Below are 18,645 nucleotides of genomic sequence, written 5' to 3'. Positions count from 1 at the left end.
TAGCATTGGATACAAACCATGGTATAGAAATTGGCTTCTTCTTCAGAGCAGAATACAAAATTCTAGACAAATAATTCCTGATCTCCTTTTATATTAATATCAGTGGAAAGACGACTTTCCCTCCTTCCTGAACAACTAGGAACAGATAGGCAAAAATATCCCTACCATATTTGTTCACTGTCTGTCTGCATACATGCCATACATCCAAAGCACACATCCATGTACACACACACACACAGAGAGAGAGAGAGAGAGAGAGAGAGAGAGAGAGAGAGAGCGCTTCCTGGGAACTGCAGTTTACCCTCACAAAGTTGCAGTTTCCAACACAATTAACAAACTACAGTTTGCTGGATTCTTAGGCAATCAGGAAATGTGCTTTCAATGTCTGGTGTGTACACAGTCTCTGTATCACAATCTATTGGGAAGTTTCAGTCTTCTTCATGCTTCAAACTCATTGAAAGAGTACCTGCCAGTTAACAGAAAAGCTTGAAAAGGCTATAGAGCTGAAGCACATATGTGCCTGCCAAGCCAAGAATCCTCCTATAACTTGGCTGCAAGCCACAAAACAGTGACTGAGAATCACTGACCTAGAGAATATTGAGTCCCTGACATCTAGGGTTTGTTAAGTTTGAGAGTCAATGATCTGATAGGACTTCACAAGCCGCCTGCTGCAGCATCTGCTTTGAGATCCTGCGCTGTTCAGAGCATTGACCCAAAGAGGCCCATCATTTTTCAGAATTACCAAAGAGATCAGTCCATGTTATAACGGCCCCCCAACGAAAAAATATGTTGCAAGGGAAATTTGGTCTGTGTCTCCCTCATTGCAGCAAGGAGTTGTGAGGAAGCATTTGCGCTGGAAAACAGCTTTTTTTGTCTGAGCGCGGGTGGACATTTATTCGTACATTTTATTATGTGCAGTTTAAAGAGAAATTAACGTTGATTGGTCCCCTCTCTCTGCAAATGATGCTAGAAATACACCAGTGATTGTGCAAAGGAGTCTTCTGCCCTTGGCTCAAAACTTCTTGCTTCCCACCCCTAACATTTCAGACTCTGTTAGCTGGAAAGGTCCTGAATAAAAACATCACTTCCTATAAATGAGTGCACATGTGTTTTGGTAAGAGCAAATCCTAAGTGTTCACAGCTCTAATGTGCCAGTTCCAAACTCAGTCCAAAACAGATTGCAAGTATTTCATGTGTGCTTTCTGTTCATGATGAAAACAACAAAGAGTCTTGTGGTACCTCAAAGACTTAACAAATTATAGCACAATCTTCTGTGAGCTAGAGTGCACTTCATCATGCACAAAGTGTAACTCTCAGTTCTAGGTATGGAGCTGGGGGTTGGAAACTGTGAGGTCAGAGGGAAATGCTGAAAGCACAAATTTTGTTGTGACAATTCAACAAAAGCTAGAACATAGGCAAAATAAATACAGTGACCATTTACAACAATAGTGATAGGTGATAAAACTGTCAACTTGGCAATTGTAAGTTAATTGATCTCTGTAGTGGGAAATGTAGCTTTCACAATAATCATTTTGCTTTCCTTGATTTTGCCCATTCACAACGTAAAGAACTAAGGGTTATTCAGTGTTATTGGGCCAGGCTCTGGCCCATTTCTACTCTAAGCAAAATAACATGCAACTTCTTTATGAAATGACAATTTCAACAAGAGGCCGTGTGATCATTGCAAGGTGTGTTGCTAAGTTGAATCATTTTCAGCAGCACAGCCCTGGCAGTGTATTGGACAGACTCCAGCGGGTCACTCATCTTGTTGACTTACAGGAATGCCCAGTAACAGCTGAGTAGTGGTACAGAGATAAGGAAGACAACAGCTTCAGAACTCATCTTTGTCTCCCATCTTAGGTCATACGTGCAGACTAAAACTAGCTTTTTTTACTTTGTGGTGTAGTGGTTAAGAGCGGTAGACTCGTAATCTGGTGAACTGGGTTCGCATCTCCGCTCCTCCACATGCAGCTGCTGGGAGACCTTGGGCTGGTCACACTTCTCTGAAGTCTCTCAGCCCCACTCACCTCACAGAGTGTTTGCTGTGGGGAGGAAGGGAAAGGAGAATGTTAGCCGCTTTGAGACTCCTTCGAGTAGTGATAAAGCGGGATATCAAATCCAAACTCCTCCTCTTCTTCTTCCTGACCAATCTTCCCTGTTGGCAAGCTGTATTTTACAACTGGAGAAGAAGAATCTGTGGACTCTTTGCAGCTAGAGTCTGTGGACTCTTTGGGAGTGCTGAGAGTAGATGAAGGCTAAAGATCTAGAGGAAAGAATGATATAAAATACTCTCTTTCATTTCAGGATTTGGGTAGCTGGGTCTTTTTTTTTCAACTTCACAGAATGAGCAAATTTAAGAAGTTCCTTCCCCTCTCTTCAGACTGTTCGGCATTTTAAGCAATCTCTCATTTCACACTAAATTCCCATTCTTTTCTTTGTGGGAGAGAAGCAGAACCCTACATTTACTTGGAAATAATTTGATTTCAGTGGGAACTGCTTCCAAAAGAGTGTTACTGTATAATTGGAAGCTTAGACCAGAGAGGATTAATGGAGCCAGAATCACTGCTAAAACTCCATTAGTAGTTGGTGACAAAATCGCCAGGTACATATTTTGTTAGGGAGATTGCTCTTTGCTCTTGATTCAAACGGGGCCAAATATTCCCCCCCCCACCTCAATTTTCTTTTTTCATTCTTTTTCTATCTGGAATGGGATTTTGGGAGCTGTCTTTTACCAGATCAGACCATCTGTTGCCCGACAAAACTGGGTGAGAATTTTTGGCAACTTTTCAGGGTGACTCTTGGTCAAGCATTTTTATTTTCCTTTCTTTCCTTTTCTTAATAATAATGAGAAAGGCTTTCCAACAGGGCAAGCAGCAACCTGGTGCCTCTAGCAGTCCTGCTGCATTTCTGGGACAGAACACCCCTGGGAATGATGCTGTGTCACCATACAATATCATTCCCAGGGGCATTCTTGGGTGGCCCCATGATGCCCAGTGGTGGTAGTCTCAACCACCCTCTCAACCAATAATGTGCCTGGACATGGTGTTATGTCACAACTTGAAATGCTAGCAGGTCTTGAAGCTCTGCAGAGTCACTCCATCTGTTTGGCGAAATGAGATGTTCACTGCAGGGAACTAATGGCCAATTAAACAATTGATGGCCCTTTAAACTGTAGAGGGGCTATTGTTTTTTGTTTGTTGCTATGCTACATATTCTGTGTTTTTATATTGTAAGCTGTCCTGTGATTTTCGGATGAAGGGCAGTACAGAAATTTAATAAATAAAGAAGCTAATGTTAAAAAAAAACACAGATGAGCATAACAAAATGCTTAATGATTGAAACTAGTCTTTTCTTCTAAAGGTAATTTCACATATTATTCAACAGAAAAAAATGGTTTATACTTGGCAGGGAGCCACAGCCAATCAGCTCTCTGAAAAGTTTGCCTCTGTGGTGCATGTATTTGCAAAGAGATTTGAAAACCCAAAAGGACACAGGAGATTTTTGATCTGATATGCAAAAATTCTAAAGTGGATTCCCCACCATCACCACTTCAGAGCAGGGAGTCAGTTTTTAAGTTTTTGTTTTTTTGGTGGTAACACTGGAGGATGGGTATAATTAACCCTTTAATCCTGTGCCATTTTCCCGATCTAAATCACCCCCTTCCACAAAGCTGCTATTAGCTCTGCTGGGGATTGCTGGGGATATAAGACACGATACAGACTCTTGAATTTCCCCCCATCAAAGCTAATAGCTGCATGGGGATGAGATGATTTTGATTGGGAAAACGGCAAGGCTGAGAAGGGTTGACCTTCCATCCTAGAGCTGAGGCTCTGATGAAGGTTGAAGTACGTTATGACTGCTTTTTTTTATTATTGAGCACCAATGAAAAATCTTCCACATTATGTCTACTGTGGCCCTGATTTCCACCTTAAAAATGTAACATGTTGAGAAGTTGAGATGTACATAGTTCCAGCCCAGTGATGCTTTTAAGCAGGGATGCGCAAATCTGTCAACTTTGGTTTCTCTCTGTTTCTCATTTTTCTAGACTTAAGTTCTCCCCATCAGTCAGTGATTATTCTTAGAAGAAGAAAATCCTCATGGAAGTTCACCAACTTTTTGGTGCAGATTTCTCCTAATATATACAATTGTGGATGCAATTTTGTCCCTTATAATGCAGTTTTCTCCATTCTAATACATTTTATCCATTTATACAAATATATGCATTTTTATGCACACATTATGCATATCTGTGCACATTACTCAGATAGAGTAACCCACATTTTCTGGGTTTCGGTTTGCTTATCGTTTTGGAAAGTGCAGATTAGTCAAATTCCCCTTTAAATGTGAACTGAATGAAATTTCTCCCCCATCCATTCTTCAGAAACAGGGCCATGCAAGCTGCAGTCCACTGAGCCACCTCTAATGCCTGATCTTGCCTTGCTTGTAGTCACAGCTGGCCTCAGATATGGCCACTGCCTATTATGGGGTGCAGAGTGGCAGCACTGAGTGTCTGTGCATTTTTCTCTGTAGCCCAGAAACAATGTACAGAAATACTTATCCTCTTTACCTCTCCCCACACTCTCCCTTTTACACACCTGCAGGATTAAATTGCTGCCTCTTATCTTTCTGCTCTCCTCCTCAACATCACTCCAATTATATCGTTAGGCTCTGTCATTTGAGACGAACTGCAGAGTGGGCGGTTTGCTCCCTTGCTTGTGTCTACAGTGGTGCGATGCCATAATTGGCACCTGTCAGGGGCAGGCATGACATGGCAGGGAGGGCAGGGGCTGATTTTAGAAATGTAACGCTTTCGCTCCTTCTGGTGTAAGTGGCAACCTCTTACCTAAGGAAATGTCATCTGCTATAAATAAGCTGCTTGCAAGCCTGGAGGTGCTTTAGCTGCGGATCCACACAGGTAGCAGGGGAGGGGCAGGTGTGCAGGATCATTTGGCCTGTTCCTGGAGGCTGCGTTGACCAAGGCTGCTTCTTCGGATGTTATGTGCATGCTAGATACTATTAGGAGCAGGACAGAAGAAAGAAGCTGTAGGCTTGCGTGACTGGATTACCACCTCTTGGCTCCAATCTGTATTCTCACCGGTCCACTTCTGGTTCCCCTCATACATCTCTACCAGTGTTTCCATAGATTCAGGTCACCACTGTGTAGCTTTTTTGCACGTATGGAGCAAGGAGGAAACTGATGTGGAAATGTGGGAGAACTGTACTTGAAACTGGGGTGGGGGGATGAGAAACTGAGAGAAACCAAAGCTGACCTATTTGTCCATCCCTAGGTTTAGTGTTTTGGGACTATCCCTGATCGGGGATGCAAGAATCATTCACTTTTTTTCCAAATCATTTTGCAAACTGCATGCACAAATAAGGATGAATTCTTTATTATGAGCAACAAGAGGACCTACCTAATACAGAAATACTCTGCAGTCTAGGATAACCAACCAATCTCAGAAGCTTGTGCAGGTGGCATTGTTCAGAGGAACATGTATTTAATGAATTCATACAATCCTATTTCAGCTCTTTTCACACACAAAAATAACCTTCTGTACTTTTACTAGGCTGCTTTTATACTTAGTGTGTACAAGTTTCAAGGCCGTAAATTATCTTCCGTTTCATTACATTCATTGATTCAAAAGAGAAGCTTTCGGTTTGAAACTGACTTTATACGTAGTTTCATAAAATATACCATTGTATATTTTATGGGAAACCAGCAAGATGGGTGGGGTATAAATAATTATTATTATTATTATTATTATTATTATTATTATTATTATTATTATTATTATTAATATAACTAGATTTTACTAGATTGGAAACTTTTAAAAACTCCCTACACCTTCCAGCTCATAAGTGTCCTCTTGCTAATTGCCACTGCACAATACAAATGCACTGCCCTAGAGCATGAGGTCCCTAATGAAGTCTCTGTTGCCAAAGAGTAATAGTGTATTTGATCCCCAAAGCAGTCAGTGCTTGTCCTTTCAGAAATGCTGAGCTGTGCCTTTAACAGCCCTGGACTTGTCTATATGATAGTAGGGTTCTGTAGGGTCTTTTGCTCTGTGGAGAACCTTTGCTACACCTGCTGCTCAGTGGGAGTCCAGAGGATTCCACGTTACATCTCTAATATTGAGGGCAGCAGTCTTGCGTTGCTCACCTGATTGCCCTTTGGCTAAGTCACTGCTGCATGCTAGGATGGAGGGAGAGATGAGGGAGAAAAGGTGGTCAGGTTGGCAAGGTGCAGATGCACTGGGAGCGCCTATCTGCTGCTCCTGCTGGCATGTTTTCTGTCAGGAGCTCGTCCTACACTTGAGTAGGACCCTTGTAGAGACACATGCCCGACTGGCATGTTCCCTCCCTCCTGGTCGATTGTTTGGGAGCTTCAAAAGCTTTCTTCTGCCCGAACATCACAGTGACCAATGCCAACAGACATTGGCACACTTAGGGATCTACAGAGTCTTCGCAGCTTGCATGGCAGACCTCAGCAACTCAGCAGTTTGGCTAATCTACTTTATTTACATATAAACGCACACAGAGCACTGCAACATTGCTCCCTCTCTCTCTAGCATCAGACAGCAAAGAGAAAGAACAAAGGACAATAGTCCCACTTCACGGAACATAGTAACACAAACATCCTGTCTCTGTCACTTCCCACTTTGTGGAGTCAAAACATATACCGTATGTGATAGACAACAACTCCATGACTGCAACCACGAAGCAGGAATTCTAACATTTTCACCACCTCACTGCCCTCTTACCCTTGCCAACCTGTTTTGCAGCTGCGACTTAGGCAGAAGGAGGCCAAGTGGGGGCGCAACCCCAACACACCATCCACAACTGATTTTGCATACTTTTGTCCAAATCTTATCCCCCTTTACCACGGGCATAGTGCTGGTTCCGGCCACTGTAGTAAAGGAACATTTTGTTTGCTTCTGTCTGTCATGCTTTTGAGAGGCATCGCCATCAGAATGCAGAACAAGTATTACTGTATAGCCTTGGAGGTCTCTGAGCTTTCTGCTTCCTGCCCTGTTACGCAGCATCAGTCTGAGATGTCATCTGTCCAGCCGCCACAGAAGACTAGATGGGCTTTATGCCAGATCAAACAAAGCGGTACTTCTCTTGAAGACCTGACCTGAGGCCTGCTTCTGTTGTCTCAAATGCATCTGATTGTTGCAGCTGCAATCAGAAAGAACCATCAGGTGTGAAATACGCTTGGAGAAGATTGAGAGCAGAAGCTGTATTATCAGGACTTTTCTTTCTAAAGCCCCTCTTGGCATTTCTACTTGACTGCAAAGATTCAATGGTTAGAATCAATGGGAAAACTTTTTTGAAATCAGATGAGCATTTTAGTTCATAGTAATTACTTGTGTGTCTTTTTCTTTCTTTTTTCCTTTATGGCACCATTGGCTGGATCTCTGGCAGTAGCCAACCTGTTGGGAGGCTAACTCTCAAACAGAATTTGCAGATCATATAGCACACTCCAGTTTTTCAAGAGCTGTTCCAGAACAGAAAAGAAACATCATACATACAACACAGAAGTAGTGTAACCTAAGACCACCCCTCAGATACATCATACCTACATCACAGAAAAGGCGGTCTTAAAACAGAAATTTGAATGTTGTTTTTCTCCTGTTGTTGTTTATCTCCTGTCTGGCAGGAGCCTGGGTAGCCTGGCCAGTCTTTTGTAATGATAAATACTTAGTTCCTGGGCCATGTCACAGGCTCACACCCTATTCAGACACAGACATACCCTTAAGACAGGATTTGTGAAGGAAAAGACAATGGGGAGGCTTTTCCATTTTGCTTTGACCTTGCAGAGAAAACATTTGGTCAGTTTGGGACAGTTTGGGAATCAAAATGGTTCCAGGTCAGTCTTCCTGTGCTGATCTATGTATGTGCTTGGTTGGTACGCTTATGAACATTTAACATATATCTAAGCCCTCAAAATTCCTATCACAGTATGGACTACTCCAGTCTGATTCAAATGGAGGAAATGTGGATTGGCAGCTAATGAATGCTCAAGTGTGGACAAGCCTGCAGTCTCATACAGCAGATTGCTATAAAGCAGGAGCTATGCACAGGGAAATGGATCATGCAATGAGTGCTTTCTTTTCTCTCAGCAAAGGGTCAGAACTAAAGAAAGCTTAGCTCTTCTTACAATTTGACTATTCTGCTCTGTGCCACAGAGTCCAGAATAACTTAATTTAACCTTTCTTTCATTCTGACACAAAGCATGAAAAAATAAGTTTGTTCTAACCTGCTGTTTGTGAGGATGGTATCCAGGAAGGAGGTCTCTGCTGGTAGCTACACAGTTATACTTCAGTGGGCTAAAATTAGCCTTTCCTACAATGCTTTCAATGTCATTTATGATTCCAGTCTGTGTCCAGAGCATCAGTAGAGAGATGATGACAGAATACAACAGAATATTAGCCTGGCTTTCTGCCAGCAAAGAAAGCTTGAACATCTTGTTGCTAAACAGTTATGATACAATATTTGCAAAAGCGTATAACACTTAACTAGGCACTGTGCATAGATAAAACAGGTCCTAGCCCTGACGTCTCAGAATCCAAATTAGGCTTGGACAATTTATGGCTTGCCAAACTGAAAGTGATCCATTGGCCACATATTGAGCTCCAGCAGGTACCAGTGCTTTCTAACAAATAGTAGAGGGAGGGCTATAGCTTGGTGGTAGAACACATGTTTGGCATACAAAAGGTCCTCAGTTCAATCCCCAGCATCTCCAGGAAGAGCTGGTAAATAATCTAGTCATGAGCCCTGGAGAGTCACTGCCAGATAGTGTAGACCAGGGGTCAGCAAACTTTTTCAGCAGTGGGCCAGTCCACTGTCCCTCAGACCTTGTGGCGGGGCGGACTATATTTTGAGAAAATAATGAACGAACTCCTATGCCCACAAATAACCCAGAGATGCATTTTAAATAAAAGGACACATTCTACTCATGTAAAAACATGCTGATTTCTAGACCGTCCGCGGGTCGGATTTAGAAGGCGATTGGGCCAGATCCGGCCCCCAGGCCTTAGGTTGCCTACCCATGGTGTAGAGTTGTTGTTGTTGTTCTTGTTTAGTCATTTAGTCGTGTCCGACTCTTCGTCACCCCATGAACCAGAGCACACCAGGCACTCCTGTCTTCCACTGCCTCCCACAGTTTGGTCAAACTCATGCTGGTAGCTTCGAGAACACTATCCAACCATCTCATCCTCTGTCGTCTTTCCCAACAACATCTTTCCCAACATCAGGGTCTTTTCCAGGGAGTCTTCTCTTCTCATGAGGTGGCCAAAGTATTGGAGCCTCAGCTTCACGATCTGTCCTTCGAGTGAGCACTCAGGGCTGATTTCCTTAAGAATGGAAAGGTTGGATCTTCTTGCAGTCCATGGGACTCTCAAGAGTCTCCTCCAGCACCATAATTCAAAAGCATCAATTCTTTGGCGATCAGCCTTCTTTATGGTCCAGCTTTCACTTCCATACATCACTACTGGGAAAACCATAGCTTTTACTATACAGACCTTTGTTGGCAAGGTGATGGTGTAGAGTAGACAATACCAAACTGGAATGGTAATGTTTTCCTTTGAAATGTCGAAGATAATTTGTTTTTGTTAACTTTGCTGCGTTAAATGTGCGTTCTGTAGTTGACCTGCTTTGTAATGTTTTATTCAGAATTTTTTTAGTAAATAGTTTCCTGTTAATGTTGCTATGAATGTATACTTTATATCAGACTTTACTCCATAATGTTTTATTCTGCATTGTTTTATTTGATGTTCAATGTGTAATAATAATAAAACACTTCAATATTTTTCCCTTAAAAATATAAAGTGGTATAGAAATGAAATTAATAATAATAATAAATTCATAATCCACTCTTTCATAGACTATAACAAGGAGGCATTCAACATATAAAATGCAATAAAATCAATCTATAAATATATATTAAACACAATTAAAAACATTAGATACCAGTTGGTTTAAAGAAAAAATCATATAATGCAGGCCTGTCTAAGCAGCACAGCTTTCAGAAGATGCCTGAAAGTAGCAGGGATGGTTCCTGCCAAAGCTCTACAGGTAAGGAGCTCCACAGTGTAGGAGTAAAGCCTCTTCCTGTATGATGCTTTAGCGCAGGGAAGATTCCTGCTTGTAAGCCCCTGGTTATGAACACAATATAGAATTCCAGTAAAGTTTCTAGCCCTGGTGACTGCTGATTCACACACATAACATGTGGTACTGAACTATAAAAGTATTGAAACTGAAGGGGGCAGATAAAATTCATCTGTATTTCATTTCTTGGGTCCTAGATCAAATCTTTTCAAGGCATATTCAGCAAGAGGGCAGATGCAAATGTGTGCTTGCAGATACTGTTAGGAATGGCATATGCAAAACGGAAATCTTCCCCCAAACAATTAATTGATATGCAATCATTGTCCCATTGTATTTCTCCAACCCAAATCTTGAAGCTATGAATTGGCATGCAGAAGCAGAAAACAAGCTTATATACAGGGACATTTTCCTCCCCATTAGTTATTTCAGTTGCTGTCTTTAAAGTCCTAGAGAAATGCTAGTCTTCTGCAAACAATGTCTCCATTTTTTCCTTGGCATAGAAGTACTCTTTTGCTAAGAAGGTTTTGGCTATTAATTGTTTAGAAAATATATCTAGCTTTCAGTGTCACAGATGAAGCCTTTTGTTACAAATTATCAAAGAGTTCCCATGTAAGTAGGTGTGGCGCGTGAGATGAGGCACTGCCACAGCGCTTGGCCTCACACATGGCAGCTGCATGGGGAAGAGGGGACTGAAAGGAATTCATTGCAGATGCAAAATGAATAAAAGTTGCATGGGAGCTATACATATATACCATAACCCTGGATTTAAATAAGCATTCACTTCCAATTTTAAGGAAGGCTGCAAACAATCGGAAAGAACCCCAGCAGGAATCGATGGTAGTGAAATGAGGCTGCTGAAGGAAATGCAATGCATAAATAAAAACAGCCAAAAGGAGAAATTTTGGCAGTGTGTATCTGTAGTAAGGGAAATCAGCCAAGCACATTTCAAGAGTAGCTGCTAAAAGAAACCTTTACGTGCTCCCTTCCCACCCCAGAAAAAATATTCCCAAGGCAGATCAAAAAACTGAACGTCTGCTAGGAAATGGCTAGAGCCATTAGGGTAAAAGCACATTAAAGAAAGTTATGGCCAGTGCAGAGAACCTCTGGTGCAGGAAATCTTTGCATCAATCTTCACTGCAGATGACATCAGGGAGATACCAGCAGCAAAAGAAATTGTCACAAATTGACATGTCAGAAGAGCAAATAAATGAAAGAGTAATATGTCACCAGGACCAGATGGCATTCATCTGAGAGTTCTGAAGGAACTCAAATATGAAATTGCAAAATAGCTAACTGCAATATGTAGCTTTCTTACTAAACTCAGCAACTGCATGAGAAGACTATGACAGGAAGCTAAGATAACAACAGGCTTTTGAAAGGGATAGGCCTACAGGCCTATACAGTGGTACCTCAGATTAAGTACACAATTCGTTCCGGAGGTCCGTTCTTAACCTGAAACTGTTCTTAACCTGAAGCACCACTTTAGCTAATGGGGCCTCCTGCTGCTGCCGCACCGCCATAGCACGATTTCTGTTCTCAGCCTGAAGAAAAGTTCTTAACCCGAGGTACTATTTCTGGGTTAGCAGAGTCTGTAACCTGAAGCGTATGTAACCCGAGGTACCACTGTATACCATACTCAGATAAATGAGTAAAATTTCTAATAAATGATATTTATTTAACTCTTAAGTTAAATGCCATATGCTAGGGAGGAGGCATACTTTTTGTAAATAGAAAGCATTCCTCTTAGAATTGTTTGAAGGTGACAATGAACATACAGCTAAACCTATTACAGTAAACACACATGCTCCTTCACCAGCAGCCCACAGCCATGACATGAGTGGAATGGGACATAGAAGCCAAGGAAGAAATGAATGAAAGGGATAAATAGTTAAGGAAATCAATGCAGGATCAGGCCAAATGCCTATCTAGCCCAGCATCCTGGGTTGTATTCTTTTACTCAGAATAGACTCTGATGTTAATGGTCTTAACTAACTGAAACCCACTAATTTTAATGGGTATAATCTTAAATACCACCCCCTACTGCCTATGGGAAGCCCGCAAGCAAGGGCAATAACTCTCTTCAGCTGTTGTTCCCAAGTGACTGGTGATCACAAGCATGCCTCCCCTCATTCTGGAGATAGCCTGCAGCCATTGTGACCAGTAGCCAGGTTCATTTTTAATGCAGGGGGTTATTTTATATGCCCACTTATAATATGAGGAGGGAAACATTGGATACCAAGGTGGCATAATTGCTAGGGACAGAAATTTATTCAGGGTTAAAATTAATTTCACACCTACAGAAATTCCTGTGATATATTTTCTGAGTCAGAAAAGTCACAGTAGAAGGGCTTTTTTGCAAATGCCCACTGTGGGTAGTATGAGAACATCTAGCCCAGTGTCTGATTTGGCCGAGTGGTCAGCTGGGAGTCCAAAAGTGTGCCTTGAATGCAGCAGCTTTCCTCTGTTACCTATCCCCAGCCAGCATCTAGTATTCAGAAGTATCCTGAACTTGAAGGTTCCATTTAGGTATCATAGCTAATGGCTTTACAATGCTTGAATTATTGGCGTGGGAGGAGGAGGAGCCTCTTAATAGCATCTTAAAGCTCCATCTCTTGTTCCATAGAATCATGGCTTTCCTCTAGCCCACGAAAAACATTGACTAGAATAAAGGTGAGGACCCTGTGACCTTCTTGTGATTTGACCCTGCCACAATGAATTATTAAGTCTTATTCTCTCTTTTTTAACCCACCTCTGTGTCTAACACACCAAACATGTGTACCAAAACAAACCGTTGCTTAGAAGAAAGCATCTTTCAGAGGGGAAGTGTTTGGATAAGAGGGGTGCTTAGCTCTCACTGCCAGTCACTTCCCCACTGCAGCTCCTCCCATGAGCCACTTCTCCCCATACCCTGTCCAAACAAGCTGAAGTTGGGAAAGGCTGGATTCGGAAGTGCCATGTCCTACACATCATCTTCTTGCCTGCACTGGCTGATCAAGATTTCTCAGTTTTAATGCTCCAGGAAGAAAGCATGTTTGCTTCTCCAAACAGGTTAAATCTCCTCATACAAAGAACAAAAGAGCCCTCAGTTTGTTCGATTTGACTGCCAAAGCTGTGGCAATCTGTACAGGGAAGGGAGAGAGAAGTGGAGTGTGAAAGAACCTGCGCATATTCCAGCCTCAGCAGCAGGGAGTTTGCCATCTCTCTCTACCATAATTAAATATTGTTTGCATTGCTTATTGACAAAGCACTAAGCTCCACTCAGTTTTAATTTGTTCTTTGATAGTCGCCTTTTGCTGCTAATTGATTTTCAAGGGGGTTTTGTCTGATTTAATACCTGCCATGCTACTGAAAACAGAGAGGCAAGGTTAAACAGAGCCAAGAAATGAGCCAGGAATCAGTGCATCTTCTCAACCAGTTTGCTTTACAAGCCACCTCAACCTGACGCACAAAGGCTGCATTTAAAAAAGATTTAGCAGCTCTTCCACTCCCAGCCCCTTCCAGGCACAGCTCCTGCTGCTCCTGCTGTTGCTATGGAGTTTACTTGAAGAGGGCTCAGAAGTATAAATGTCCTGGTTTCCCAGCAACACACACTCCAGGGAATGGGCCAGGACCATTGGCTGCAAGGGAAAAACTGCTAGCAGCGGTGTCCTGTGGCGATCAAGGCCATGAGCTATAGCTGAGTGTGCCCCATTCAGAACTGAACTAAAGAACCGGATTTCTCATGCTCAAGAGAAGACTGCACTAAAAATAATATCTGCCTGCTGAACAAGGAGAGTTAGCTGTGGATCTTCCTGCACAGCTGCCATGTTCAAATGGAAGTTACTGAAAATACTAGCATTTTCTTTTTAAACATGGACGACATCTATAACCAACCGGGGGGTGTCCAGAACTGTGGTGGGACCTATTTCAATACCACAAGCAGCAGCCAGTAAGGTGTTGTGGCAGGTAGCATATATATTGCTACCTCTGTTGAGCTGCTGTCAAGTGAGGTGAAGCCCTTGCTCTTATGGGAATTATAAGGTCAGCACTGAGCAAGCAGGTAGCTGCTGAATGGCCAGTTACATCCCATGCAGGCATGAGACAATTGATGTCAGCAGCCTATGTTGGGTGATGCTGATGGTCAATCAACAGCTGTGTGCCCACGAAAAGCAGGTCTATCTGTCCTGTATTACTATATTACAAAGCAACTGCAGCAGATAAAATGGGGACTCTTCATATTGGTTGCCACTCAGCCGCAGACGCCACATACAATCTGCTGCACCAGCTTGCTGGCTGCTTCTGTATAAAACTGACCTGAACTTTTGTCTCCTCTTTTTCCTGTCCAGGAAGATCCAGATGGAGAAGAAATTGAAAAAGAAAAGTCCAACTCCCTGAAACTGGAGTTCACAGAAGATGCCAACTTCAAAACGAAGGTTAACTACTCTTATGCAGCTGTGCAGATACCTACAGACATCTACAAAGGCTGTGAGTTGCCCCTTTTCAAAGAACTCTTCGTTTTAAGTCTGGAGACAACCCCCATAGATCAGGAGTGAGGAACGCTTGGCCTGTGGGCCAAATGCAACTGGACAGTTGGCCTTCTAGAGCCCCTTCCACCCACCAGTTGTTCAGCAGGAAGCAGCTGAGAGGGAAATGAGGTTCTGATGTTGGGCAAAGTGTGTATGATTGCAGCTCCTCTTTCTGCAAGAAGGGAGAAGTGCCTCAGCAGAGAGGCAGACTTTTTGCATATTTCCAGGAGCGCAAGCATCCATGCAATATGCAGTTGCACGCATGCAATTTTGGGGAAACAATTGCAGTTTGGAGTTTGAGTCTTTGACTGGCTGTAAGGCAGGGCTCGCAGTTCAGCTGTGCATTGGTGTTATTTGCAATCTTCTGTTGGGATTACCGAGTTCTTTTTGCCTTTTCTATAGTCAGCAGAGACAAAGGCTGTTAGCTTTTCCTTTTCAAACTTTTTTCTAAGAGTCTGAGGAATTTGAATCATTTTTTCTCTTAAATTTACTTATTTTTTAAAAAACGTTTTTGACTGTTTTTACTGATAAATTTAATATTTATTGTAAACAGCTCAGAGGTTTTACTGCAACCAAGTGGTACATACATTTTATGAAATACATGAAATTAAGAGAAAATGAAAGGTGAGACTAGAGTTACTGCAAATTAAATATATGCTTTTGTTTCCATGAGAAGTAACTGTTTGTGTGTCTATGTGAATGTGCATATTAAGGGTATGTGATTTTGTGTGCATCTCACCCCACCCCTTTTGGATCTGAGCCAGCCACTGCTGGAATGTGGCCCATGAAAGCTTTCCCCCAGGGTAATGCCACCTGTAGACCCCCAAAAAGTTCCCCACCTCTCCCATAGATTAACTATTCAAGCTTCATAATAGACAATATAGTTGGGTTAATTTATCCTTGCACATAAATGCTAGATAAACTATAGCTGAGCTTAACCAGATCTGCCCTTCCCCAAACAATAGCCCAGCCTCCACTGAAAAATGAGCACACATCCACACACACAAAATCAAAGTATTTTTGCCTCGCTCTACACTAGAGTAATCTGGGATTGTTTCATTGCTGCTGCCTTAGTATGGCAAGGTCAGGGGCGGACTTTGGTAATATGGTGCCATGAGCAAGGACAAAATTTGGGGCGCACACCCCAACTTTGAGTAGCTACTCATCTAAATACAGCGGGACCTTGGTTCTCAAACGTAATCCATTCCAGAAGTCTGTTCGACTTCTGAAACATTCGAAAACCAGCGCGTGGCTTCTGATTGGTGCAGGCACCCCGGAAACAATAGCTGACAGCCACATCGGACGTTTGGCTTCCAAAAAACGTTCAAAAACCGGAACAGTTCCTTCTGGGTTTTCGGCGTTTGGGAGAAAAAATGTTCGAGTACTAAGGCATTCGAGAACCAAGGTTCCACAGTATAGGTATTATTAATAATAATAATAATAATGCACCTCCTTTGCTTGGTGCCCTGTGTGAGGGAACTGCCTGCACCAGCCTAAACCTGGTGCAGGTATGCTGCCAGTTTGCTGTGTAGCTGCACTGCACCAAAACCACCTGTTGCTTTTTATTCTGCTGCTGTTGCCTGCATCGCTTTTGTGATGGGCTACATGCCCTTTGGCAAGCTCTGCAGCTTGATCCTCTCTGAGAGTTGGTATTGATCAGCCTCGCCTTTATAGTCTCGTGCTGAGCCTTCCTTCCCGTGGACGTTACAGAGAACAGCTTTCACCTGGGCAGTTGTTTTCCAAATAATGGTTTCTGGCTTTTGAAAAGTGCAATTGCCATTCTAATTAAGGTGGGGGCACGGCCAATTTCTCTAGCACCATATTGAAGATGCCTCTCCTGCGTGTCACAGCGCTGCACCTGACGGCTTGTCATGGTGCGCATGCCCATCAGGGTTGTTACGCTGCATCTGAGACTGCTTTGCCCTTGTTTCTGTCATTCCCTCTGGCTTTTGCTTCCTTTTTGCAGAAGAGAAGACGTCAAGTTCGTCTTTGCAAATGATCAGTCACAGAACAGTTTGCTATGTGCATAATTTGCACTACAGGCTATCAAATTTCTATTTGATACACTATTTATTTGCATTGCTTTTTTGCATTTCTTTCTGATTTTCTGCTGTTATAACACACCCACTCCTACTCCCCCCCATGTAACTGTAAAGTAATTGGCCTATCCCATAATAGCCACAGCCTTTGAATCAGGGAAGCAGAAAAAAAGAAGGGTGAAGAATGACAACTCCCATCTGTAGGTAGAGATGAGGAAGAAATTAATTAGGCAGGTTACGTGAAAGACAAACCTGATTCTCTCTTCCCAAACCAGTAAACAAAATGAAATATTTTCCATTCTTCAAAATTTGCACTTCTCCAACCAAAAAGTGGACACAAAAATGCACTGAGAACAATGTGCAAAATTATATTAGGAATCATTTCTTACAAAGATGTGTGTGTAAGGTGAACTTGCATACAAAATTGTATATTTTAAGAAAAATGCAACAAGAATGCATACAGATTTTCACATAAACTTTTAAAGAAAAATTCACAAATTGACGTGGAAATCGGGTGAGCTGAATAAATGAGAAACCAAGAGAAGCTGAAATGGACAGATTCATTCATCCCTACCTGCATATGATTTCTGTAACATCCAACAAATAGAAGTCCAGTCCAAATGCATTTTTTAGAGGGATAAGTTGAAAGGAAGTGTTTTCATATGGTCCTTTCTAAATTATAGTCTTTCACACAAATTCTCTCACAAACGCCCCATCCATGTGCATGTATGTATGATTATGAAAGAGAGATTTGTTGAGGTCGCTGGGATCATAACAGTCCTGCACAAGCACATGAGATTACAATATGCATCTAGTCTCACCCATCATCAAGGTTTTTATTCTGGAAAACCTTCACTGTGTAAATGCTTCCAACAGATTTACGGTCTGGTGGGAAAAGGCCCTAGGTGTTTTCAAAAGCTCTTAGTGATGCTGCCTGTTTGCAGTCCAATTAGTGCTTTGTCCTTGCATGGCTCATCACTGGGTAGAAAATTCATTCTTTCTCACTAGCTCTGAAGCAGCCACAGCAAAGCCTCGAATCTTCACCAGGAGCTCTGAGTTCTTTGTTACCCCCCTAAGGACTAGACTCTCTGTTGCCACAGGAAAATGGGAGGGGAGAGCTGTTCTTAAGACTTGGCTTTACTCAGCTGTATTGTAGCTGAGGGCTCACGAAGGCTTTTTCTGCCTCTGCACTTGCTTCTGTTTGAGGGAGCTTTGCTGGCAGACAAAAGGAGGTCTCAGAGCATCCACTGAAACGCAATATAAAAGCCTAGCACTATGCTTAGATTTTTGAAAGCTACTTTAATTTGCATTCTCCGTGGACAGCAACAAATGTGAATGAAAGCAGGGTAGGATCCAGGCACTTTGACAAGTGGGCACTTGCCTCCAGATATGCACACTCCTATGTATGGCAATGTGGAGTGGTGGCTCAAATGCAGAAGCTTCTTTTTCCGGGTGAAATCTAGAATGGAGAATATGCCATGCATTCATAGTGTTAAAAAATATAATAGAAAGATGCAACCTAATTCAAGGCCTCTTCAAAAAAAGGCCAATGTTTGTTTGAACCCATTCACAACAAAGATCAAAGAGGAATGCAAGCAGCCCTCTTCCACAGAAAAGATGTGAATCTGAGCTGGTCTGTGCTGTTGTTTATATACACTGGAAGTCCTACATTGAAGGAAATGCAACCCCTTTCCTCAGCCCTGCAGCTGACCTCTCCAGCAGCCACAGCATAGTTTGCATTGAATATATCTCCTTGCTGCTGGTCCTTATATTCAGGCATAGAGCAGGTAAGTGGAACAAAGAGCAGTAAGCAGCAGTGTTTGCATGGCAGGGGAGCAGGGTGGAATTGTGCTCCCCTGCCATGTGTGCTCTAAAGACTTTTTGTGCACAAATACTCCCTGAGCCCACATGGCCACTCCTTATTCCAACCATTTTGTGGCTGTATACTGGGGAGAGCTCAGAGGGGCTCCCATGTCTTGTGCATATAACAC

At 42.5% G+C, this 18,645-nt stretch overlaps 1 protein-coding gene across 4 annotated transcripts in view; it reads left to right on the top strand.

Moving 5' to 3' along the window:
* The window catches only part of CACNA2D2 (calcium voltage-gated channel auxiliary subunit alpha2delta 2), a 541,532-nt gene that overhangs the window by 383,100 nt on the left and 139,787 nt on the right, over positions 1-18,645 (top strand). For all 4 annotated transcript variants that reach the window (XM_081850471.1, XM_081850470.1, XM_081850469.1 and 1 more), the window contains one exon: positions 14,436-14,574. In XM_081850471.1, coding sequence (XP_081706597.1) covers positions 14,436-14,574 — 139 coding nt within the window. The remainder of the gene's footprint in view (positions 1-14,435; positions 14,575-18,645) is intronic.

The sequence above is a fragment of the Podarcis erhardii genome (genome assembly GCF_964252035.2).
Source record: "Podarcis erhardii genome assembly, chromosome: 2".
Taxonomy (NCBI): Eukaryota; Metazoa; Chordata; class Lepidosauria; order Squamata; family Lacertidae; genus Podarcis; species Podarcis erhardii.
The sequence above is the reverse complement of the archived record's forward strand: the minus strand, read 5'-3'. Positions and strand labels throughout refer to the sequence as shown.